The 15,427-nt window shown below is 40.3% G+C and overlaps 1 protein-coding gene across 1 annotated transcript; it reads right to left on the bottom strand.

The window, feature by feature from the left end:
* Positions 1 to 9,813: 9,813 nt before the first annotated feature.
* LOC129762003 (pancreatic lipase-related protein 2-like) lies at positions 9,814 to 11,877 on the bottom strand. The gene is made up of 4 exons (XM_055759936.1): positions 11,569 to 11,877; positions 11,238 to 11,503; positions 10,364 to 11,183; positions 9,814 to 10,308 (listed from the first exon to the last, which is right to left on the bottom strand). Exons 1-4 carry the CDS (start codon positions 11,690 to 11,692, stop codon positions 9,899 to 9,901), a joined length of 1,620 nt encoding a protein of 539 aa, XP_055615911.1. The 5' UTR covers positions 11,693 to 11,877; the 3' UTR covers positions 9,814 to 9,898.
* Between the last annotated feature and the right edge of the window lie 3,550 nt (positions 11,878 to 15,427).

The raw sequence follows: 15,427 nt of genomic DNA, 5'->3' as shown, positions 1-15,427 counted from the left end.
GCCATTCGCCCATGAGTTGAAGAAAACTTTTTGTACCAGAAATTGTGCACGAAATCTGGTCCTGGCGCAGCCCAATTCCTGGAATATCGAATGGCTTCGTTGATATCATGGGCGGTTACCATAACGGCAGGCATTGCTTCAAGTCCGTTTCCATATTCCTCTTCTTCTGCCAGCCACATCCTGTTACTTCGGTGTTGAATAGGGTTCTCCCATAATTAGGGTTGAATAGGGTTCTCCCATTATTATTATTATTATTATTATTATTTATTCATCATTTGACATCAAGGTCTTTATGAAACTTACTACATAAATTAAAATGGACACGCGGAAAATAAACGTTGACGAAATGTACAAGTAGACACATTAAAATCAAACAAATTGTATGCTACATGAAGACGTCTACAAACAAAATTAATTGGATCGTGTGAGCCATATCGGGTATTCCTGCGTGTAGCTTGGATAATTGGCCTAGATCGCAGAACTCGTTCAGGTGCATATATGCGCATGCGACCCAGTAGCTCAGAACTGTCAATTTCAGCCCGTAGGATCTTCGCTCCGAATACAGCTTGATTGATAGCACGCCGAATTTGAAGGGGTTCAATATGCAACAGCGCGCATCGATCCTCATAAGGTGGGAGATTCATCGGGTCACGCCAAGGCAGGTTATTCAGTGCCCGCCTCACAAATCTCCTTTGAACGGACTCAATTCTCGCAATCCACACTGCTTCAAATGGACACCAAACGACAGATGCATACTCCAGAATTGGCCTGACTAGCGAACAGTAGAGAGCACGCAAACACAAGGGATCAACAAAACCTTCGGCGACTTTTAAGGTAAACCCTAATTGACGATTGGCTTTATCAATTATAGCTGTGTATTGCAGTTTGAAAGAGGGTCGATAATCCAATAACACTCCAAGATCCTTAACTTTCTCGATGCGTTCAAGTAGTTCTCCACGAATGGTGTAGTTGTATATGATAGGCCTTTTACATCTCCGGAAGGTTATAATCGAACATTTAGCGACACTCACTTCGAGAAAGTTTATAGTGCACCAATACACAAAACGATCCAAGAGCTCCTGCAGCTCTCTGCAGTCAGCTTCATTTTGAACAATTAGAAAAATTTTAAGATCGTCAGCATAAATCAGTAGCCCACCGTTTCGCAGAGGAGTTACCACATCATTGAAGTACAGTGTGAACAGCAATGGGCCTAGATTACTGCATTGTGGTACACCAGAACGTGGCGAGAAAAGCGCCGATTCACAGGATCCAGTTTTGACGCAAAGTTGCCTGTTGCGCAGATACGATTGAAGCCAGTTGCACATTCTCTCCGAAACTCCGAGTCGAAATAGTTTAGCCAGTAGGATTTCGTAATTTACGGTGTCGAAAGCAGCTTTGATATCCGTGTACACTGCATCCACCTGTAATCCGTCGTCCATCGCACCGATGCAAGTCGAAGTGAATTCGCAAAGATTACTCTCTACTGATCGCTTTGGACAAAATCCGTGCTGGAAAGCACTAATGTAGCTTCTGCATGAACTATACAAGACAGCATTCACAATAGATTCAAGACATTTTGATCCCGCCGACAACGATGTTATGCCACGGTAGTTCGAGATGTCGGTTTTGTCGCCCTTCTTGAACATAGGAATCATATATGACGATTTCCAGACAGTCGGAAGTTTTTGTTGTTGGAGAGAGCGATTGAAAATAATTTGAAATGCTCAACACATCACATCACATCAATCGGAAATTCCGTAAGATTTGTTTAATATGCTATACATAAGAATCCCCTGGTTTGTAAGTGGTTAAAAGTCATGAAAACTTTAAGCGTTTCCATTTTCATAACATTTGTTCTGTTCATTTGTGTGCTTTCCCGAACAGAGCTGTCAATAACGAGCAACTTATCGACGACCAACGGAGGGGAAATCGTAGGATTTAAAGTCTCCGTGAACAAAGGAAAAGTAGAAGAATGAAGGGGAATACTTGCCTACAGTATAAACAGTGGATTCGCTGAGGCAAAATTTCATCAACTTAAAGATGTAGAACCCTAGGTTGATCACTTGAAATGTAGTATTATATTATAATGTAAACCAAATTAAGAAATAAAAAGAATTTAAGTGAAAAAAAAGGCAAACTCATTCGGCATCGGACTGTAGAGCAATCCAGTTCACTTTGCAGTGATTATCCAACTTGGATATCGTCGTTTGGTTTTTCTGTTCATTTTTCGCGTTATTCGTATCGTGTGTTTTCCTTTCCGCGTCATTAATTGGACGCTTCGCGTAGTGTGTGATGAGCAAGAAGAAGAGGAAGGCAGGCTCGAGCCCTGCAAAAAACGAACGCATTACCAGGGGCAATAAAATTTCGAGGCAAGCGTCATCTAAAGATGCACGCGATGTTGGTGCAGTGAAAAGCGCTCGCACTGAACCGAGCCTTCGCGAGTGTGACACCACAACGAACAAAAGCGATGTATGCGATTTCGGAGCGTCGGTCGAAAATGTAAACGCCGTTACCCAGGCAGCAACAAAATCAAGCTTCCCCGCTGGTGGTGAAGGCGGTCGCTCTCGACAAACTCATCAGCGAACTCACATCGGTGGGTGTTACAGCAGTGTACAAGCTGTGTGGCATAATTCAGTCTTTTTCCAAGCAGTTAACATTGTTTGTTATCCGTCATCATAAGTTCTTCGTTGGTGCCTTTGAGAATGCATCAATGCATTAAACTGACATTATGGCGAAGCAGGCGTTAAGTTTGTGCGCCAGAAAATTATTTGGGGAATACCAAGCATCTTGAATGTCTTACTGGAATTATTTGGGTTCGCATGCCAGTCGCAAAACTGCCTTCAACTAGGATTGCATTTGCGCTAGTATTGATCATAATGAAGCATTGCTACTGTTTTCGAGGTTGTTATGACAAAAAAGAGTTTATTTCGCTTGTTTAGTCACCAAGAAGTAAGTGTCGTTCTGGAATTTTGTATGTAAGTAGGTTTCGCTTGCCAGTAGCAAAACTTCCTCCACTAAGGGTGACAGCTGCGCTTCTCTCGAGCATGAGAAAGTAATGCAACTTTCTTTGAGCGCAAAATGATGAGAAGTGTTTATATTTCTAGTAGTTTCAAGCCACCAATGTATGACGACTTATATAAAATAACAGTATAGTTCTACGTCAATAATGCGGTCGTATCTTGGACACAACCTCCTATAATTATTTTTGAACCTTCTCACTTCGTCAGCTTTAAACTATTCTAGTTATGAATGTTTTTTCTCCGTTCCATTTTTGTTTTATTCTTAAAAGATAGATGAACAAAAAATTATATAATAGATAATAAAGATATTCTGTTTTATTTTTACGGAGCTCGAAAAAACGTCCGAAATTTGTGTCTCTTCACTAGAATACCCTCTTAATGTATGACAATCAGTATGCTGTAAGAACGGTTCTATTAATAGTTTTTTTTGCACATTCATGAACATCGGATACAAGAAAACCAGAGAATTTGTTTTCGTGTTAATGTTGGAATATCCATCTGATTTTTTACAACAGTTTACTCTTGATTTCAGTTTACTATCTGGATTCTTTCTGTCACTTCAAATCTTACAATCAAAGCTCAGTTCATCTCATATAACAAGTGGTTTTCCTAGAACCACTATTTGGAGTATCGAATGAGTGATATTTACGGATTTCTGAACAGTTACAAAAACTCTATTCAAAACCAATCATCCTCAAAGTCCCACGTCAAGTTTCCGTCCGTGCCTCTAAGCCCAGAATGTTCTACTTTTAGTTACTTTGTTATTTTTACCACTTCAGTAGTAAAACTAAATTTCTAATAATTTAAAACTGGTTTTGGGTCTGGTAAACTGGTAGGCATGGCCTGGTAAACTGAGAGAGAATAATATGGATATCGCTACCAGACTGTAGTTTTACATATTTGATATAGAACATATTGGATATATAATATATTTCATATTAGATATAGATAAATTATGTTTCATTCATAATTTTCATCTTGAAAGTATGTACTATGGTGGTTAGATACTTCTCCCCCCTCTCTCTTCTGCCATACAAATGAAACACAAATTTCTACATTACTCGAGAATTAATCAAGCAAATGAAGCCAAATTAGGCATATGGAGGTTTTAGGGTGCAATAAATGTTTCTATGGTGGTTTGACAATCCTTTCCACTCTCTAAAGAGGCGGGGAAGGGGAGGTAGCTGAACAACTCGAAAACCAATAAAACAAATGGTATTAAACTTAGCATATAGAGGTTTAGGGGATCAATAAACGTTTCTATGGTAGTTTGACACTCCTCCCGCCTTTCTAAAGGGGGCTCTCATACAAAAGAAACACAAATTTCTGCATAACTTGAGAACTACTCAAGCAAATTGAGCCATGTTTGGCATGTGGAGGTTTAGGGGGAAGCTACCCAAAATCACAATTTTTATTATCATATGAATAATAGAAATTGCGACTGACTTATGAAAAAGGCGTATTGAAAAAGATTAATCTTTCTTTTGAAAAAAATGAGTGGGTTATATCTATGATATAACCGCAAGGTTCACGTGGAACTACCTTAGCTTAGCAATCATTCGTTTGTATTGATTAAATTCTTGATTGAATGAAACAGTTTCCAAATTCAATTGAGTTCAATATATATGCTCTGTGAGTGAAAAAAATGAACAAATGCCGTGTAAAGTCAATTCATTTATTGTGATTGATTGTTCTTCGTTACAAGTAAATTTAATGACGGACCTTTTACGTTTGATATGATGACTAGAACAAAATATTAGTACGGAAGAATTATCAAACGTTTGATGAACCAGCCTAAGGCTGAAAATCTTTCCAATAAAGACAAAAAAAAATTATCAAACGATTATTTTATTTTACATTTCCCTCTGAAGTTTACATCCCAAAAGTGTACATACTTCTCGAATCTCGAATTTGCTTGAAACTGAGAAGTTCATTCGCTTCTAGTGGCTGCACGATTTTCCCAGGTTCCTAAGTTTAGAAGATCATGTTAGGACAGACATATTCCAGTCTGCACAAAGGCAAGCGAGGACAAAAGTACTCGCAGTTTGCATTTATTTTCAGAACCGATTTCCCCAGAAACCTCGGTTTTGAAGTCTGTATTAGGGAAACACATTTCAATCGGAACAAAAATAACCCCGATTTGTATGAATTCGCAATGCCGATTTCCCCACGCTTCATGGATTTGAAGTCTGTGTTAGGGAAACACATTCCAGTCGGAACAAAAATACCCCCGACTTGCATGAATTTGGAACACCGATTTCTCCAGGCACCTTGGTTTAGAAATCTCTATTAGGGAACACATTTCGGTGGGAACAAAAGCTCCCCCTACTTTCGTGTGTTCTTTTTCTTCTTTTTGGCTTTAAGAGGGTTTAAACTTCACTCGCCTCTAGGCTCTTTCGTGTGTTTGCAATGCCGATTTCGCTGCTTGGTTTTAAAGTCTGTGTTAGGGTACATTTTTCGATGAGAACAAAAGTCCCCCTACTTTCATGTATTTGCAATGCCGATTTCCCCAAGGCTGCTTGGTTTTGATGGCTGTGTTAGGGAAACCGTAAATCGGGCCAATCAAAACGATGCAGTTAGGGCGTTTAGATAACGCCTAATATTTTACAGTTATTCAATTGTTTATCTAATGAAAAACAACATTTTGTTAGTTGCGATAGATGCGTAGAAATATTCCCTATCAAGTGATGCAAACATCTCTCCTATCCAGTACGAAATGTTCGAGCTATAAGCATTCGAAATCTTTCATTTTTTCCTGCATGTTCTGTGTTTAGGTTTTCATTTTACCCTCCATATATTCCGGTTAGACGTAGTCCCACGTCAAAAAAAAAAATAATTTAACACTTCAAATTTTTTTATCTCAAAACACCCTACTTTAGTTTTTGTTTTTGTGTATTTTTATTGGAAAACTCTTTTAATTTAACAAAGTATGAATGCAATGAGGTACATATCGAGGTGAAGCAGTAGGCTAAGTATATTTATATTGGCGAACAAAATATGGTGTCGTAGATATTTGCGTTCCAAACGAAGTGTATATGGAAGAAACAAAACAATGTTCAAAATACTCACGATTTCATGTTGATTTGAGCCAAATTTCTCATGAAATCGTGCAACTGTTTGTCTTTTAACAGAAGAAAATTGTATTGTTACTCATTTCGCTTATTTATGTGGTGAAGGCTCAGAGAGCAATCCTAGTTTTAGTCATCGAAAGCAGTGACATTTTCAGTGAAATGATGCTTAATTTAAGTTTATTTTCCCACATCACACACACACACCGACACAGAGAGCCATATATGCTATAATATGGTATCGTTAAAATAAGAAAAGTTCGTTTGTTTCTATGGCCGTGGGGAGTGAAAATGTCTGCACGCTATCACATTATGCTTATAATCCGCGGGAACTTAAATAAAATGTATGTTTTTCATTGATATAACACTTATTCAAAATAGAATTTTTAACGTGAATGTGGAAGGCAATTTAATATAAACACAAATATTGTCGTCACGATGTGAAAAATAGTTATGGCAGCGCATGCTATGTCGCTCGTAACTCCACCATCTTCAATAGCTTCATTTTCAGGACATTGGTATAGATCAATGAGATACATATGAGGTGGAGCAGTAGGAGCAGACTATATTTGTATTGGTAAACAAAATATGGTGTTGTCATTATTTGCATTCAATATGGAATGTATATGGAAGAGACGAAACAATATTTAAATAACTCACAATTTGATGATGTCATGAGAAATAAGGCTCATGAAATCTTGTAACTGATTGTTTTTTAATAGATGATAATTGTATTATGACTTACTTCCATCATTTAAGGAGCAAAAACGCTCAGAGAACAGTATTATTCGCAGTCCTCGGAAATAGCACAATTTTCAATGAAATGTTGCTTAATTGTAAACTATTTTCCTCAAATCACATACCCCTGTACTGGGAGCCTTCAAAATATCATCACATCACCGCGAAAATAACGGAAATTTGTTTGTTTCTATGAAGGTGAGAGAGTGAAAATGACACATAAAAATACCACTTTTATTCATCTTTTTCGACACCATCTCACGAATATCCACAACACACTGTCACATTATATGCATATTCAGTGGGAACTGCACGAAAAGATCTGTTTTTAATTGATAAAAAGCTTGCCGAAAAAAAGCGTTTTTATATGCATGGGGTATAGATGTACAGAAAAACCTGTTTTTGTGCGATTTTTTTGTGCGGTATATGAAAAGAAGCATATTTGACGAATTTATAGTCCATTTAGTTTTTTTTTCGATGGTTTATATGCATTTCAGTGCGAATGAAGCATATTTGCGTCTAAATTATCCATTTCTCAAATCATTCCCTTCCTTCCATCGAATGCTCTAAGTTGCGCATGACATGATTTCTAACAGCAACAAGTTTCGACATGCAACTAAAAGCACAACACAGCCACGCGCAATCGAAAAGGCAAACTGTTCCATCGCAAAGCAGGGAAACAAAAGGAAATTGAATGATGAGCGGTGCGGATTTGAGTTATTTTCTTAAGGGAAACTTTTTTTATGCGCACAAAACACGTTTTTTTCAAAATGTGTACCGAACTCGTTTTTTCAAAACTACTGGTGAAGTGTCGTATCGCCCCGCACAAAACAAAGGTTTGCCTGTATAGTCGGTGCCATGTCCGACTCACCAAAATGGGGATATGAATTTTTTAAAATTTATAAAATTTCAATACATTGGGAAATCGTAATCATTTAAGAAATGTAATATGAAATATAAAATCTACATGCGAATCAACGTGAAAAACTGTGTTTAACGTTTCATCCAACCGTTCTCGGGATATAAGCAATTTCTTATAATAAGAACATTGTTAGCAAAATGTCGGATCCACAGTCGTAGTATCCAGCAGCAGTATGCATTTTCGAATATTTCACGTCCAAGTTGGACGAGTTGAACTCATTAATTGTGGACTGTTATTGGCGGTCACCCCAATGAAATGGGATTGTTTCATTAAAATGCTTTGTTTCTAAGCTACGCTCCCAATAGTGTTGTTCGTTTGGTTATTTTTCACACAACCTTAAGCAGAGTTGCCAACTATTATTTTCAAAAATCAGGGAGAATGAAAATAAAAATCAGGAGAAATCAGGATGCGCGTATTGTGTTGTCCAGAAAGCCGATTTTTGGAAACACGCATGATTTTTATACTCAGACATACATTTATTGAAATTTATGTGCACAGTTTTGTTCCACGATCTTTCGTCATCTTTCACACAGCTCGAAAAAATATCCACCAGAATATGTTTGCTTCCTCGTCGAAAACTGTTTTATTTATAAAAGAAAGATATTTTCTATGCTGCCCATAGTGTCAAAGTTTGTGTGCTTGAGACAATTTCCCAGCGGCGGATGCAAAAGAACCTCCCATCCGAGCTCCCGGAGCTTCTGGCGCGTCACCAAAGAAGTGTGTGGCCTGGCGTTGTCCTGATGGAAGACAATGCGGCCTCTGTTTATCAAAGATGGCCTCTTCTTCATGAGTGCTACCTTCAAGCGGTTCAGTTGTTGGCAGTACAAGTCCGAATTGAGCGTTTGGTCATAGGAAAGCAGCTCATAATAGATTATTCCTTGACAATCCCACCAAACACACAGCAGAACCTTCCTGGCCGTTAATGAGGGCTTGGCCACCGTCTGAGCCGCTTCAGCGGGCTTCGACCACGACCGTTTGCGCTTCACGTTGTCGTACGTGACCCACTTTTCATCGCCAGTCACCATCCGCTTCAGAAACGGGTCGATTTTGTTGCGATTCAGCAGCGATTCACATGCGTCGATACGGTCAAAGATGTTTTTTTGCGTCAACGTGTGTGGCACCCATACATCGAGCTTCTTTGTGAATCCAAGCTGCTTCAAATGGTTAATAACGGTTTGATGACTTATCCCCAGCTCTTGGCTGATGCTACGGCTGCTACTATGCCGGTCTTTCTCGGCTAATTCAGCGATTTTGTCGCAATTTTCGACGACAGGCCTTCCGGAGCGTGGCGCATCTTCGACGACCTCTACACCAGAACGAAAACGTTGAAACCATCGTTGTGCGGTAGAAATTGAAACTGTATCGGGTCCATAAACTGCACAAATTTTAATGGCAGCTTGAGATGCATTTTTGCCTTTTTCATAGTAGTACTGTAAAATATGTCGAATTTTCTCTTTATTTTGCTCCATATTTTCGACACTATAACTCACGAACGACTTAACCAAACAAAACACTGTCAAAGACTATATTATAGCGCGCAAAAATACCTTTCCAACAAGCTTTAGTATGACTCGATACAATGAATACAACTAGAACTACGCGCTTACAACGACACCTCGCGGAAATACCGCAGGACTTTTTTGACAGCCTAATGCTAATGATGATGAGTTTTTGTGGAAATATCAGGAGATTTATTAACAAAGTTGTAAAGTAAGAATTATGTTTTATGAAAATCAGGAAAAATCAGGATCATTTCAGAAAAATCAGGAACAATTGAGTGTTTGTCACGACATCAGGGAACGTGTCAAAAAGTCTGGGAAATCCTGAAAAATCAGGAAGGTTGGCATCTCTGACCTTAAGTATTCTTGGCCCACTGTTGTAAGCAGCTACATCATTTTTTGCAAGACCAAAATATTTCGCCGCAATTCTATCAATACTAGCAACCACCAGGTGGAGCTGCTGCTCTGTGTCTTTTTGAGTTGAAACATTTCAACAGGAATATTTCAGCCTCTTTTCAAAGCAAGAAACATTTCATCACACGTGTGATATTTTTCTTCGAGACGTGCGCTCGGCTTATATTCCCCAAAAAAACAATTTTCATACAAAACCAAATACAACGGGTAACATATTATTTTGAACACGCGTAATTCCTAATCAAAACAATATTCCGCTCGGAAGTCATTATCGCGACCGACCTGGATCGGTTCCTGCTGCACGGGGCAGAATTTCTGCCTCGATCGGTGCTCTAGCGTCTGAACAATTACGTACGCCACGTAGATTCGCGGGGTGGCCAACAACCGCCAGGTCATAGGGTTCAACGGGTTTGTCTGATACTCCCACGTAATGAATGCTTTCTTCGGCAACCCGACATCCTTCCCGGCCATCACCGAGGAGTAATTCCTTCCCGGTTCCATGGTGAATGATTCCTTTGAGAACTCCATCCGTTCAGATCGCTCGCGCTGCTGACCGATAAACTCCAACGATAGTTTGCCGACTTCACCACCGTGAATACGACTCTCCTCGCTGTCCGATAGGACCAGAGTGACCTTGTAGTGAGTTCCTGACGAAGTGAAATCAATGAATTGGGGACCAATTTAGCAATTTACAAGACTTACGGCAATAGGGCGAATCATCACCGGTTATCATAAACGCCCGAATCTGCCGCGGTTCGACCATATTCCCATTCTCGATCAACCTCCGGTAGCTCAACTGTGCATTCGGTCCGAAATCGATGCAATGATGGCCGTCAACGTCACACTCGAAGCATTCCCCCGCCAAAAACTTCTCATACGATTCGCACCCGATTGCCACAAATGGACACCGCTGCGGAATCGCATCCAAATACAGCTGATGACAGCGCACGTGATTACAGCCAAAAAACTCCTGGAACCCCCAGAAAAACGAATTCTCGTGTTTTCGAATAAACTTCTCCATCGGATCGTTACATCCCGCCTGATTGCTCCCCCCGTTCGGATAGAAATCCACATGACCCACCGCCTGGTGCATTCCGAGCCCTCCGGGACGTGGCCAACGCTCCACCCAGGGGACCGCATCGGTGTGGATAACATCCACAAACTTCGCATCGGAGACGTCCAACCGCACAAGGGGATCCGTATCGGCAAACATTGGTTCCGCCGGATCCATTCCGGTAATGCGCCCGACTTGAAGTCCAAAATCTCGCTGCAGGAAGTAACCAACGTAGCCACACAGATGTGATCCCAGCGAGTGACCCATCAGGTGAACCTTGTCGAGATTACGCATTCCCAGCTCCTGGTACAACAGATGAATGACGTGGGCTGCGATGGCACCGATCAGGCGGATATCGGCAACGCACTGCGAGTACGGCGGGATGGATCCTTTGCGCCAGTCGATGATCACGACCGTTGCGGTTCCCTGGGAGTCATTGTCCAGCAGAGCGTTCACAAGATTCTGAATCTGCGACGGAAGTAGCTGTCAGTGGAGTTAATTTGAATCGTGAAACAAACTGACCCATGGTCGATCCCCGGACTCGATGTAACCGTGCGTCACGAAGTAGATCTTCCCGTTCGGGTTGATTCCCAACCGTTTCACCTCGTCCGGGTCATTGATGTCGATGAACTGGGGCCGTTCTCGTACGGGTTTGTTGAACACCGGAAAGCGGACGTTGATCTGGGCCGGTGACCGAGGATGGTACGCTAGGGGTCGTTTGTCGTCCACCCAGGGGTACGTCAACGGGAAGCAACCGTACACTCCGTAGCAGCGAGTATCCTCTGGAGCTGAATCACGCGCAAAAGTTGTATATTATCCGTTGCACTTTACACATTCTGGATGCACTACTTACAGAGACTCATATTTCCGGTAGATGAAACGTTGTGAATCGCATTGTACAAGCTGTTGTTCCAGCCATGATTCACCATGTAGAGCATCGTTTGCAGCATGAATCCGGTTGTGTTGGTAGCCTGCATTATTGTTTTTGTTTTGTTCTAATCTCTTATCGATTGAACATTTACGCGAATCACCATCAACGATTTGTAACTCGCTCAGTTCCGAACCAGTTATGAGGACACGCGACAAAAAACAACAACAACGACGATCGAAACGATCCTTCCGAGTCGATCCGCACCCGAAGACTGTGGGGATCAGTAGCGCGCTATCAATTAATTAATGTTGCTAACGAATCATCGTAATTCACTTATTGCATTGCTTGATAGAGTCGTAAACGTTTAATGAAATGATTCGCTATAAGCTGGTCCAGAGCAATCGACTCTATTATTGGAAAGGCAATCATCGTGTCAGCGTGGATCCCCAATCAAACGTCTAGGCGAAACAGCTGATCAGAAATTGAGCTGGCGAAAATTGCGGCTGATAACGCCAGGAGAGGGCCACATGCTGTGTGAAAATTTCTATAAATTGTAAATATCCGGTTCAGTCGGAGAATATGGGGTGATGTTAATCTTTGTGAAGTTTGTTCACGTTTTGAACGAATTTCTTTCGATAAGATATTTCAACGAGGCTTGGATCCTGCTCTCTATATTATGCAATACACCTATCCTGAGCATACAATTCCTTGAACCATTCAGCAAAGAAATTGTGGGCCATCTTCGAGTAGTATAGATGACGGAACATGACGGAGGCTCATTAACGAAAAAGTGCATGCGTTACTTCGAAAGAATTCTCAATGCATTTGATGGAAGTCAGTAGACTTGTGAATCGGACTCGTCGCTAGGTGTCTTCTCTTTATTGAAGATTGTACACGGAAAAAATCGGACATGAGAATCGAATTAGAGTCAAGTTATGTGTTTTATTATTTTTATTTTTAACTAGCTGACCCGGTGAACTTCGTCTCTCCCACAATAGATATTTTCATTTGAATAATTTCGGCACTCAAGTTACCACAGAAATAATATTTCTGTACGTGAACTATATACGTGGTATATAGTTTCTTTTGACGTAGGACTACGTCTTTCATTTCTATACCGGGGTGTAAAATCAAAGTTTCGAAAACGAAAGCGTTACGCCGGAGACCGAGATTTTGAGCATTAATAGCTCCTAAACAACTGAACGAAATGGTATGATGAACACTTCATTCGAAAGATAAAATGTCTACGCGTTATATACTTGTTACTTTTTGATCCAAAAACTTGTTTAAATAGCCTTAAAATTGTTCTCGAAACAGGCTATTGAAATCACCAATCGGTATATAAGCGAGCGCCACTCGGAAATCCACTCAGTTCTAATTGAACAGCGATTGGAGCATGTTGTCGCTGTTGTGGTGAAGCTCTTCGTTTATCATGAAAGCGCGAATGAACGGTGTCACCAAGAGCCTGTTTGTGCACCTTAGGCCAGAAGGGAATCCATCAGGAGGAGAGTGACGCCGCAAATGGTTCCCCGGGAAGAGACTAGAGGTGGGCAAAATGGTTCTTTTTAGTGAGCGGATCAGAGCGGTTCCGCTCACTAAGGTGAACTAGCTCTTTTTAACAGCTAACTCGCTCTTTTCATTTCGCTTAATTTTCTTAGAGAATTCGATCAATTTAGTAAAAAGCTTAAGAAATTTATTGGTATTACTGTTAAAATGTTCAATTTATTAATAGATGGTTGAAAAGTATGTTTTGAATATGTTTTAAGTTAGATTTACATTTAAAAACATGATCTTCGCAACATTCTTGGGAGATGCACTTCGCCGCTCACTAATGAGCTGTCCCGTCTTCGAAAAGATTCGCTCACATGGAACAGACGTAGCAATGATGCATAGCCTGGTAAGCATAATCCGATATAGATTTGGGTAGACATGTTTCCTTGAGTTCCACCAGTCAAGCGGGTCTCCATGTCTGGATAAATACGGTTCAGCAATGTATTTGTCCAGTTCCATGATGCAGGCAGTCCTTGGATCTTGTGTTGTTTGTAGTTTGCTGATGGTTTCGTCGAACTGCTCCCAAATAGATGACTTAGCAGCAGAAGGCTGGGGCTCAGGTTGTTGTTCCTCATCCGTTGCAGTACAATTTTGTTGCATCACTTGCAAAAGAGCTTGGTATGTTTCGTTGAACATCGCCTGGTCAGAAAAACCTTGTTTTTTAAATCTTGGGTCTAGAAAAATTGCTTCAGCGATAAGATCATTCGATTCTCTACAGCCTGAGGGCATCCGTATACTAGCACATAGGATTTGACAGCGTCAAACATGTCCGGGTCGCAAATGCAATTTGCGACCACTGTCACTCGCGAGAACTGCCAAACTCTCAAGCTGGTGTAAAACAAGGCACTTAACATACTACCAGGTGGGTCAAAACGTGAAGTGGTTTTCTGCAGCCATTTAAAAAATACACAAAAGTAAATTAAGACGATTGAGCACAATTTGTGGAATATACTGATACTTTATGAAATACTCATTGCTATATTCATTATATTCATTACGTTTTACGCTGCAAGCGTTTCATTTATTGTCTTTGCGTTGAAGGCACCATAATGATTTGCGCCATTTGGAAAACGAAATTAAGGACGAAATTAACACACTTCTAGAACAAAAAATAATGAATGAAAATTTACTTTTCTGTATTCAATATGTATTCTATGTAATGGAGTAATACGTTTCCTCGAAAATTGTGAAATAATATGAAACTGAAATTGTGTTTGATGCTGATTTTATATTATAATGGTGAGTTTTTGTGATTATTGTGTTGTAAAATATTTGGAAATATACAACCAAATGGCTAAGTAAGCGTCAGGACTACGTGTTTTAAGTAATCGAATAACTTAAAAATCTACATACTATTTATAAGATTTCAAAACTACCTTCTTTAAATTTTCACGAATTTAACGATTGTTTCGAGTTAAATATGACGTTTACGTTTACGTGCGTTTACATTATAATATAATACTACATTTCAAGTGATCAACCTAGGGTTCTACGTTTTATATTATCATTCAGACCCTTGTGATCATCATGATCATTACATTTCACATACATTTTTTTTTCAAAAAACAATTCTTTTTTGACGTAGGACTACGTCTAACCGGAAGATATAGGGGGTGAAATGGAAATCCAGGCATTGAACAAGTAGGAAAAAATGCAAGATTTGGAACGCTTATAACTCGAGCATTTCTCAATTGATCGCAAAAGTTTTTGCATCAATTGATAGGAAATATATCTACGCATCTATCATAACGAATAACATTTCATTTATCTTGAGATAAATAGTTGATTAATTGTGAAATATCCAGCATTGTCCAAATGCACTATGTGCCCATTTTTGATTGGTCCATTCTGTGCTCCTCAAATCGTACCAACCAAAACGGGCAACCAGAGCAGCAGCGAAATAGAATGAAGCACGATTGGAAAGGAAAAAGAAAAAAATGAACGAAACATTGGTCGCAGTCTCACACATGCGTAATTCTCGAGCCAGCCAGTCAGCTTAAAAATCCCCGCTCCGCTGCCGTAACGATCATTCTCATTCAAACCGTACACCACATCGGTTCGCATCACATCACATCAACAAACCAACACAAGCAGCCATGTCTGGACATGGTAAAGGAGGAAAAGTGAAGGGAAAGGCAAAATCCCGCTCGAACCGTGTTGGTCTGGAGTTCCTCGCAAGGGTAGCTAGGCCGAGCGCGTTAGTACCAGTGCACCAGTCCACCTAGCCGGCGTTATATAGTTTCGGCCGCCGAAGTGATCGAGTTAGCTGGTAAAGCTGCTCGCGACGATA

The sequence above is a fragment of the Toxorhynchites rutilus genome, chromosome 1 (genome assembly GCF_029784135.1).
Source record: "Toxorhynchites rutilus septentrionalis strain SRP chromosome 1, ASM2978413v1, whole genome shotgun sequence".
NCBI lineage: Eukaryota > Metazoa > Arthropoda > Insecta > Diptera > Culicidae > Toxorhynchites > Toxorhynchites rutilus.
This window is presented reverse-complemented; position numbering and strand designations above follow the sequence as displayed.

What these genes read in the sequence shown, in the direction of transcription:
- LOC129762003 (XM_055759936.1), bottom strand. Translation starts at nt 11,692, where the DNA reads ATGCAGGCTACCAACACAACCGGATTCATGCTGCAAACGATGCTCTAC. An exon ending in AGTCCGGGGATCGACCATGG is followed by an intron (nt 11,184 to 11,237) that starts GTCAGTTTGTTT and finishes CTTCCGTCGCAG; the next exon opens with ATTCAGAATCTTGTGAACGC. An exon ending in TGATGATTCGCCCTATTGCC is followed by an intron (nt 10,309 to 10,363) that starts GTAAGTCTTGTA and finishes TCACTTCGTCAG; the next exon opens with GAACTCACTACAAGGTCACT.